The following is an 11,980-nucleotide window of genomic DNA, read 5'->3' on the forward strand; positions in this document are numbered from 1 at the left end:
CCTTTCGTGTTGTGATAAATGATTATTCAGGGCAGTTTTGTTATTTTAATGATATAACTATACATTGAACTATCACTTTTTTCTTTTGATCGGTACTCGGAAAAAGCTAAGCTCTGTTTTTAGACATAATTGGCCTCTGTCAAATGACATTACGTTGGACAACCTGTCCGATGAAGAAATATGGCTACATCAATACAAAGACAATGCGACCATTGTCACAGACAAGTTTCTTTATTACTTCGGTCGTATATTGTTCTATTAAATGCAAAACACGTGTATGCCTTTCATCAAAACGCAAATGGCAATAGAATAATTTAAGTAATTTTTTTAACGACAAAAGTATATCTGTAGCTTACATATTAGATACATTCTCTCAGTTGTGTAAAGACAATAAGTTATTTTAAAATTTCCTATTTATGGTCTCTTTCCTTCAATAAGCCATTTATACTAGCATTTATTAATCGTATATCAATAACACGTAAAGTTATATATTATTTCTGAAATGCGACGAAATCGGTTTCTTTTCAGTTTGGTTTGTATTGCTTGTGTCATGGCGATAGCTATGGAAAGTAGTTTTGTTTTATATGATTCAACCATACGCTTCAAAAATGTAAGGAATAACTATCGAAATATAGATGCCGTAAGAAATAGTTTAGTAGATATTGGTAACCAAAATATTCGACAGAGTATAGTGCATAGGAACACATTATATATTTTGTTTTTTAATGCACCTTCTTGGATAAATCTAACAGCGGATAGTGAGTACATCAAAACCAACTGTGATTTTAATAATTGTGTTTTCACTCGAAATCATATAAACGTTTCAATGATGTCAGCAGTGGTATTTAGCACACAGAACGGCGTCAGTAAAAAAGATACGGAAAGGTTTCATACACAACGGTCAAAGCATCAAATCTGGGTCTTTTTTAGACTTGAAGCCCCAACATTTGGAAATATATCATGGTATAAAGATCCTGTCTGGAGAAGGACAATGAACTGGTCATGGGGATATCGACTAGATTCGGATATTTTTCGGCCTATGCAAGTATTGACCACTAGAAATGTGCCGGTATATAAAGACTATCGTTCAATTTATTTAAGGAAGAGAAAGATGGCCGCTTGGGTAGTAAGTCACTGCAATGCGCCTAGTCTTCGGGATGAATATGTTTCTAAACTTACTCAAAGCGGAGTAAGTGTAGACATATTTGGATTGTGCGCCGAAAATGAAAGAAAAGTAGATGGCAAATTTATTTTAAAGAAAATCAACGACGAATACATGTTCTATTTATCGTTTGAAAACAATATTTGTACAGACTATATATCAGAGAAATTCTATAGATATTTCAGTTTAGATACTGTGTTAGTTGTACGTGGAGGCCTTAGTTATTCAAAACATTTTGATAGCAATGCGTTTATAGATACATCAGTCTTTCCAACTGTAAAATCTTTAGCAACATATTTGCTAAATGTTAGCCGAGATATTAACCTTTATACAGAATACCTAAAACACAAAGACATATATGACGTCGCAAAGTCAAAAACGGAAAGCATGAGAAAATCAGAATGTCAGTTATGCGAAAAACTGAATAACAAAAGTATTTATAAAAAGATCTATTACAGTGTTGAATCATATTTACACAACGGAACGTGTCATAATCCTGATTCTATACTGTAAGTTTTTTTACCTAATTAATCTGGATTTGATTGATATTTAATACATCAGGAAACTTTTCAACTGAACAAAGCACTTGTGTACCATAATATATGCATTGACTTAGTGTATATAGACAAAGACAAATCATATTTCCATAATTAAACAGGAAAATCATGAAGGAGAAAAAAATAGGAAACGTTTTAATTTCTTCAATGCTGCAAGTTGATTGAATAACTTAATTGATTTCAGAGAGTCACTCTATGTGTATACCTGAACTTTATAGCATCTGATCTATCACGACAAATAGGATATCGTACAATGATGAGTGCTTTGAGTATATATAACTCTAACTTGACTATTGCGTCAAAAAGATGATCATTAAACAATTCAAGTTGGCTATACTAATTTTATTTTTGGCATAAGAGCCCAGTCTTTTTTTCATTTTCATCTGAGATTCCTAATTCCAGATGTGCATTTGCAAGCAAAAAATCCATCCCGTGTCGGTAGGTAGGTCTATACTGGGAACAGTTTGGTTCCACACCAAAGCTTGATTATTGGCTATTCTAATGTGAAATGAGCAAGCATCACTGGTTGGGGACATGTACTCAGGACTTGTAGACATGCCAAACATAACATTTCAATCAATGCCAGTACTTACAGTATCTTGGCCATACATTTTGAAAATAAAATATTCAGTGTTATTTTAAATCATCAGGCAGTTGTTCATATCCAAGACTTTCTATCAGTTTTGCATTGGTTGTATAAAATTTATGCAGATTTTTAGAGATTCACAGAAATATGATGTTGCGTCAAAGCCAGTGAGTGCATGAAAGACATAGTCCATGGCGTGTTGTGGGGATATGGGCCGCCTTGAGAAAATATTGAGAAATACAGAGACCAATATCACCCTGGGGATTGAAGTGAGTTATCGTAATTTCCAATGTATCTTTTTCCGGAAAGTCATGGCTTAAGAGAAAATAAGAAAGCCATCGATTTGCAGGACTGCTGAATAATTACAGGTGACAACGTCCTTGGAATACAGAAACGACAAATATTTTTTTTTTCTATTATTAATTAATTATGATCTTTTAATCTAAGTACCAGAAAAAAACCAGAAAAATTGAATATTGCTTGATTTTATTAGAAATTAAAGAAGCACTCGGTTGCAGTTTAAATAAATAAAAAAAATGGACCTTCATAATAAATTCCAGCAATCTACAGATATCACTGTTCAAAATACACATGATGTATTTATACATAAATTATTCATTATTTTTTAAAAAAAAATACAGGTGAAAAATAGCACATGCAATCTATGTACTGCACAGTAGCTATACAGTAGCTTAATGTATTAGTTCACTAATAGAGAATCTCCTTTTCGAAGAGTATTCAATTCCTACCATAAACCTACTTTTACTGCAATTCTTGGAGGGGCGTAGGTTCAAGCCCTACTGGGACCAAACGTTTTTCCCTTATTTTCCTTTTTTTCTAGTAAGTTTTTACTTCTTTCAAGACTTATTATTGATTTCTTGTACACAAATGGGAAAAGATTAATCTTATAAGCGATTTCTTGGTGTTCAAAGTGAATTTACTAGTTAAACAGAAGGGGTAGAGTTACACATCTTTAAAGATATCGAGTTACACGCGGTGAAAGTTCTCTATTTTGCTTTCACTCTTAGATTATATATTGTGGAAGAAATTTAGGTAGGTTTTACGTCTGCCCTAAGGTTATTTCAAATGGAGTAAGCAAAATTCAAAACAGAAACACAGCATTCGACCTTATTTTCTCAATGTTGAAATATGAATTCTGTCTCATTAAATCCGTTTACTTGAGGCACAATAGAAAAAATGATATTGACATTTTTATTTTGTGTTTTATAACAGTTTACCAATAGTTAGATGTTTCTTTTATTAAAATTAATGGTAAAATGAGTACTCTGCAAACGTTTTGGATAGTGGCTGTCACTTTGAAATTTGTCTCTACTTGAGCTTGAGGAGATACCATAAGTTATACAAAATAGCAAAGGCCATCTTGTAAACATTACTATTAGTGATCTAATACCTTAATATGATAAACAGAAGCAAGTCTATCAATCGTCCAGTCTTGTATATTGGCTCTTACCGCCAATACGCAGACCATAGGCCACATACCTTGCATACCATAATCAGTGTCTTTAAAATGAAAATAAATATCAATAAATATCAGAAAATTACTATATAACGATATTAAGTGAGCTAATTTCTTTTTAATGGCGCGGTATGCTCGATTAAAAATAGAAATGGTATGATTATCTATCACTTCCATATTCAGATAGCATAATTATATACATCTATACACCCTGTAATCTGTTTGAGTGTGTCAGACCAGGTTGATGCCCAAACAATGTAATGAGAACGCAAAAACAATAGAAAAATAATATGTAACATGACGCAATCTTGAAAATGCGGTTTCTAATGCACAAATAGCTTAAAAACGTAAACTATTTGATAGAGTAGATTTTCCTATTGAACTGATAAATCCAATTAATAATACTTCCCCGTAAATCTGATTCAAAGACATCTCCGAAATGAATCATCAGAAGATTACTCTACGTATGTTTTAGTCCAGTAATTAGGTTGTCTATGATGTCATCATCGTTTAACGACTGCAGTAAACTAAAAATTCATTTCCTTCTATGTACTTATTTAAATGAGATATTGTTATCTAATATATCCTAGCTTATTTATGTTGAGTTTCTAGTAACTTTTGGAAACAGTCATATTGTAAAAAAAACATCACAGGAATAGTTGAAAAAAAAACAGGTAGAAGCTATGTAGAAAAATGCATTGTTAAATAAGTGGGTTGGGGACAAATGAAACAGTTAAAAAGAAATTAGTTGTATTTTTCTCATGTTTAATGACATGATATCCGATATTATGAAAAATTTTACTTTTTCAGACATTATTCAGCGGTATATATTTTTTTTAATTTGTCGCTAAATTGATGACGTCATTTCCGATACATACATATTGTTTTTGTCTTAGACCAAGTAATAATTTGGTATGTGTGGCTATATTTCTCAACTACTTTCGAACAGGTTACAAAAAGCCAGTAAATTTCCACAACTCCTCCGCTATCAATGATTTATCTAACACAGTGTTGACTTGAATATATTTTCGTTTTTTTTCACTGTTCCAGACATCATCCACACCATTGCCTTTAATTCCTGCAGGTGGCATAGTAAGAGCAAAACAACAGTGTGACAATTTGATCATATACTGCAGTGAACAGCATGGAAAATGATGCTTGTGTCAGCTTCATCGTGTCAAGGTTTTAATTCATCCAAATTAAGTTCAGTTACATTGCTTTTTCCAGTTTCTTCTTCCTGAAAGCCTACGCCAGCAACTAACGTCTTTTCGTTTAGGGCTTGCATAATCAGCTCTTCTGATAAAAATCTAGCTAGGTCAATTTTGTTTGCAGGAAGTGCTAAAGAGTGACACCAGATTTCAAAAAAAAATCATCGATATATGCAAACCATCCATTCTAGGTATAAGCTTGTCCCTGTATGCAGGCATAAGCTTAAAGTAAGGAGTCTGGTCTACAGTTATAACTGTATGTGACTGCCCCAGTTTTCAGTTATATGCATACAATTCTAGACAACAGTGTTTAATATTTTTAAAGACCGATGTGTTTTAGGAGTCCATGTTTTACCATCACTCATACCATAAACCACAATTTGTGCTATACATTATATTTTTGTTTGTCTAACAGATTCAGGATCTTTAAGGTCAAAGTCTTCATATAGAGATTTTTCGGAACACAGTTTATTGCATCCGTTTTACTCGCACGCAGCCCAGATTGTCTTTCTAGAGAGAAAGAATCGGTCCTTAATTTAAGTGCTACGTGTGCCAATGACAAGAAATCGTCACTGGAATTATATTTCGGAATTGTCAGCCGTTCCTCACTTTTGTCAGTAGTAGCATAATGGGATCCACTTAGCATTGACACAGCACACTCATCTGGAACAAGAAGAGCATTCCTTTCATTAGAAGATCTATGTAGTGGATGTACAAACTGAAACTTGTTTCTCAGTTTAAGTTGTAGGGATTCTTTGAAGGATGATCTTCTAGATTTAAATGACAAAGGAGTTGTTGAAGAAGTCTCTTTAGTAGGTATGCTGTATCTGTTCCAAATGTGTGAAAGTTGCAGTATTTTCAATTTCGATGCAGCATACTCAAGTTCATTTACAAGAAAAATCATGACATGATCTGTATTTGAATTGTCCGACATAGTTTTGCAAACTCCGAATCTAAAAGAATCTAAATATTTGTTATGATATTTGCCCTCTGCGTCTATGAGGTCGTTGACATCAGAGGGTCGCAATCGCATTGAAGGTTAAGTTTAGTATCCTTTAAAATACTATCACCGACTTGGTAGGTAGTTATATCAAAGAGTTTTTCATGTTTTCTTTTCTTTCTTTTTTTTTGTCTTGACAGAACATAAACTTGTCCCAGGTTATTGGCTTAACCATCTCCTTGTATGAGTATATGGTAAGTTTAATGAGGATGCAGCTTTATCTGATGTTTGTTGTTCTATATTAACACTAAGCTTTGACTGAAGAGATTGTATTAGTTCTTTGAAGAATAGAAAAGCACTTCATATGGTAAAGTATTTTAATTCTAAATTCTTGATTCAGCACACGTTTTTAGAGATGTTATGCATTAAGGCTGTTCAATTTCATTTTCTGTCAAATTTTGCCTCCTGACAAATGATGCACATTTCTGTGTTATCTTAAAATGGTCTCTTGAGATGTAACGTCTTGTCCTATATTACTGTGGAATATCTTAACACTTCTGAAAACAAAATAATGTTAATTAATCATCATTCACTAGCAGATATAGTATATAAAAAGCTAGCTTTCACAAATTCCTATATATGAATTTAACACAAACGCTGGAAGTTAAAATAAATACAATTTTACTAAATCTTAAAATATAACGAAATGTATAATACAAAGCATCTATATTTTTTAGAAATAAAATATACATATAAATATTTTCTACCTGTATAAAACACTGCGAAAAGTACTTATTCCATGAGGTATTCTTGACACCTCTAAAACCTTACTGATCATGAAAGAGTATGTTCTTGTCAGAATTAATGTGCATGTATTAACAGTCTCCAAAGTGTTAAGAATGTTATTGTAACAGAGACTTTGTTTATACTAATTAAGTTCACATTAGCCTTATCTAAATACCTGTGACACCTAATTTTCACCAATTATTATGATGTTTAGTTGGTAGCTTCTTGGATGCATTGTTTCCTTGCAAAGGATCTTTACACAGATTTTATTAACTATTACAACAGCAATCTTTAAATGCCGTGTGGCCGCTGTAAAAAGTCTCTCCGTACGTGGATTCAGTATTGTTATTTTTTCTGGTCTGTTGCTTTCATGGAGTCCATTTAACATAGATAGATAGATAGATTTATTTCGGTAAGGAGTGCACATACATGGACAATTAAAAACAACATGTATAGTAATTACAACATAATAACATAATGCATACATGAAATTAAAAATAGCCATGACAGGCACACCGTCACCAAGGATTACACAAAAAAGAGAAAACACTTATTTCCATGGTGGTCCTTTGTGTTGGTGGCATGACATAGAGAGGCATAACAGAGTTTACAGAATTATGTGACTAGATGGAAATTGAAGTATGTGACTAGATGGAAATTACACGGCTATATCAAATAAAAAATTATGTGACTAGATGGAAATTGAACAACTATATCAAAAAGTAAAATGCGAGCTTAAATTAAAATGTACATACATCGAAGGCCATAAGAATAGTTATTAAAACACATTAAATAGTTATTAAACACATTAAAGTAATTATGCTAAACTGTCTAGTAAATAATTCTTTACTAACGTTTTAAAAACAGGTAATTTCTCAGTCTGTGCTATACTAGCAGGCAACTTATTCCATAGGGAAATACCAGAAAAGAAAAAGGACTTTAACCCAAAACCTTTGACCTTTGGAACAGCAAAAGCACCTTTGTGACTTAACCTTGTCCTATATGAATGAACAGTATCCTGTGGGATAAAATTGTCTCCCATGTAGTCCGGGGCTAACCCATTGTTATCTTAAAATCATGACACAGGATAATCTGGTCTACACGTTCGTTGACTGGTAACCAGTTGAGCGATTTAAAGTGCTCTGGGCCAATGTGCGACCTAGCATCAAGGTCCAGAACAAACCTCATTAACTTATTCTGTGTGGTTTGGAGCTTGTATTTAAGTAACTGAGTCAGACTATGGTACCATTTAGAACAGGCGTAACCAAAATGACATTGGATTAGGGCCATGACAAGAAGTTTCTTGGTGTGTTGAGTAAGATAACGTTTCTTCCGATATAGATATTTTAACCTTGCGTTAGCCTTTTTTAATATGGAGCGAGCCATTGAATCGAAAGATAGGGTCTGATCAAAGGATGCACCAAGATATTTGACAGTAGAAGTTGGTTCAATAGTTGTACCATTACATGTAATATCAAGAGTTGAATTTGACCTTATTCTATGTTTAGATCCGAATAAGATTGACTCAGTTTTACCTAAATGAAGTGATTTTCTACCAACCATTGACTGACAAGATGCAGGTCATCTTTCAAAGATTTTTCTACAGATGACTTACATTTACCTGAAACAAGTATACCAGAATCATCTGCATATAACAAAAGCTTGTTTTTAACCACAGCTGACATATCGTTGACGTAAATTAAAAATAAAAGAGGGCCTAGTATGGACCCCTGTGGAACTCCACATGTAATGGGAGCAGAAGCAGAATGAGTACCAGAGACATCCACCAGCTGTTGTCTTCCTGAAAGATATGACTGAAACCATCTTAAAATGTCATCACCAAGTCCCGCTGAACGAAGCTTCATAAGAAGAATGGAATGGTCTACTGTGTCGAAAGCCTTTTGGAGATCTAACAGAATCATACCTACTATATGACCTTTATCCATCTCCATCCTTATATAATCTGTTAAATGAATTAGACATGTGTCTGTTGAGAAACCACTTCTGAACCCAGACTGAAATTTGTACAATAATTTGTTTACCTTGAAGTATGATTCAACTTGGTCGTATACAACCCTTTCATAAATCTTGGATACAATACTCAGAATTGAAACTGGGCGATAGTTACCTACAGAAGTTTTGTCATTCTTCTTAAAAATGGGAACAACCCTGGCTAATTTGAGATCATCTGGTACCACACCTTGAATGAGGGACAAATTTATGACATGAGCAAGAGGTTCAGCAATAATGCAAGCTCCATCTTTTACAAAACGGGAAAGTATACCATCTAAACCTGTAGCTTTATTAGCACCTAGCTGAGTTAAGTATTTCAATACTTGATTTTCAGAAACTAGTGAAAAAGAGTAGTTATTCAAAAGCACACCTAAACTGGCATAAAATTTTGTCACAAAAGATTTACCAAACTTATTAACCCTAGCCGGCAATTTTTCAACAAGTTTTGAGGCAACTGAAGTGTAGAATGTATTGAAAGAGTCAGCAATAGTTTCCTTATCAAAACAAATATTACCATCAATATTCAGACATATGTTGGAGCTTGAAGAAGATAACCCTTTCTTAGGTGTGTAATGTGTATATGTGTAATAGAATTCTGCTTTAGCCGGTGTTAGGGGTCATGAGATGTGTTTTACATTTTATAACCCCTCATGAACAGACTCAATCAAACCGAGTCTGCTATTATTCTTCTTTGTTGCATTCTTTGCTTCCAAAGGATTTTTCACAGATTTTTTTCAGGTATTAAAAAGTTGATTATGTAATAGAATGATCTTACCAGGATTGAATATGTGAAAACATGGTTTTCTTTCGTTATAGACGAAGGTGGGCCGATGGTCTAGTGGTAACACGCTTGACTTTCAATCCAGAGGTCCGGGGTTCGAATCCAGGTCCAGGCACTGGAAATTTCTGAGATGCTCTTGAATGTCTCCCCCCTAACAAGAGGCCTGTACTGGTTCTTCCTACGAAAGACGGCTTCGCGTGTATCGGTTCTATACACCGGGCACGTTAAAGAACTAGATTGTCTATTCGAAAAGAGCAAGGCTAAGTTAGCCGGACACGTCTGTATCTGAAAAGTTCCCTCTGTCTGTTCTGGGGGCTTTATCTCGCTTTGTCCCTCTGGTCAGATCGCTCTGTGTCTGTACTAGTAGAGTATGATTTCGCGCCCTGTGTGGCTGCAGTATATGTAAAGCGCCTTTGAACGTGTTTATCATGAAATGGGCGCTATCTGGTATAATAATAATAATAATAATAATAATAATAACAATGTCATGTTTATTAAGTTTTCATTTCCCCATTGTTTTTGTCTTAAATAACTATTTTAAAACATCAAAACCATTTTATCAAAAATATCTTTTTATACATTGAAATTCCGGCAGAAGTTTTCAATGTAATACTTAGTCTATGTTTTTATTCGATAAACGACATTGGATATTTTAATTGATCTTTTTTAAATTGTCTTCAAAATCCCCTTTTTGATTCCCGTAAAGTACATATTTTTAATTGATAAATATTTAATGGTTATACTAATAATTTGAAATAATTTGTTCAAGCATTTAGAGAATTAATTATTTAAGGACCAGAATTATGAATAATAAGAATAATAATAAACACAAATTCTTAAATACACTTCCTTTTAATTTCTCAAACACTGACAAATATTTCATTTACAAATTGGTGATTCAATATCACTTCAAGTTATGCAACTTATTCATATTTCATTTACAAATTGGTGATTCAATATCACTTCAAGTTATGCAACTTATTCATTGACAATTTAATAAGTTTGGATAATTTGGGGCCACATCTTTCTGTCTAAATGTAAGCCTGAATTTTGTCACATAAAATGACCCAGGAAAGACAATGTAATTCTAACAACCGAGGACCAATCATGCCTGCACACTTGAATAAACTTTACGCAAAATTTCTGCAGCGCTATATATATATATCTATCCGGACAATAGCTATATTTCTGCCGTGTACACTGCACTTTGTCATGTACAATATACGTACCATAATTTCACACCCATTTCAGCCATACAAAATATGGAATAGCAATACAACAAAAGTACACTGATTTAGCAACATTTCTACCTTGCAAAATATGGACTTACAATACACGTATAATAAATTAGCAATACTTCTGCCGTGCACAATACGGACTAGCAATATTTCTGCCGTGTACAATACACGTATAATACATTAGCAATATTTCTGCCGTGCACAATACACGTATAATAAATTAGCAATACTTCTGCCGTGCACACTACGGACTAGCAATATATCTGCCGTGTACAATACACGTAAATAATTTAGCAATATTTCAGCTGTGCACCATACGGACTAGCAATATTTTTGCCGTGTACAATACACGTAAATAATTTAGCAATATTTCAGCTGTGCACAATACGGACTAGCAATATGTTTGCCGTGTACAATACACGTAAATAATTTAGCAATATTTCAGCCGTGTACAATACACGTACAATAATTTACCAATATTTCTGCCATACAATACGACACAGACACTAGCATTTTTCTGCGAACACTATATCAATATTCGGTCCTATCGAAAGGAAATTTACAATGCCAAAGAGACACATAGGAGATACCAAGCCTAGCAACAGCTTGTGGGCAAAACCCAGTGCTCAGAGAAAAAACTAAATTTTGAAATGTACTCCAGCAACTTCACCAGATCGAAGAATATTCCACCTAAGTAAGACCTACGACCCGGCCAAGTAATTGCTAGAATATTTACCTAACAAAAAAGAATGTTTACATATTCGAACATCCTCTTTCATGAATATTCATACAGCATTTACAGACCATAAAAGAAGATGTTGATCAATGTGCAAATGCATGGCCAATCCCCAGCAGTCAGAATCCCTAATAAAGATGCGACAAGAATTTTTACTTGGAATAAATTATGATTAAACTAGCATTATTATGCTATACAAAAGTTAACAAACACCTTCGTGTTGACCGTTCTTTTAAGTAATTTATAAGTACAAATGTTAAAAGAATAAATGCAATTTGAAATACGCGCACCAAAACCCTAAAAAACTCATTTAATGAGAAAAGTAAGGGAATTCGTTGGATTACATTAAACGAAATAATATTGTTATTAGGTCAGCTGATATAATAATACAATAACAGAAATGGAATGCAAAGATGTAACAAATTGAATAACAAAACTAGTTTTTATAAACAATAATCAATGACTTCTCATTTAAAATTTAAATGGGTCAACAGTG

General features: G+C 33.4%; 1 protein-coding gene across 1 annotated transcript; it reads left to right on the top strand.

Moving 5' to 3' along the window:
- Positions 1-318: 318 nt before the first annotated feature.
- LOC128553459 (alpha-(1,3)-fucosyltransferase fut-5-like) lies at positions 319-2,053 on the top strand. Its single transcript, XM_053534609.1, has one exon. It carries the CDS (start codon positions 503-505, stop codon positions 1,673-1,675), a length of 1,173 nt encoding a protein of 390 aa, XP_053390584.1. The 5' UTR covers positions 319-502; the 3' UTR covers positions 1,676-2,053.
- The last annotated feature ends 9,927 nt before the right edge of the window (positions 2,054-11,980 follow it).

Source organism: Mercenaria mercenaria, unplaced genomic scaffold, assembly GCF_021730395.1.
Source record: "Mercenaria mercenaria strain notata unplaced genomic scaffold, MADL_Memer_1 contig_3847, whole genome shotgun sequence".
Taxonomy (NCBI): Eukaryota; Metazoa; Mollusca; class Bivalvia; order Venerida; family Veneridae; genus Mercenaria; species Mercenaria mercenaria.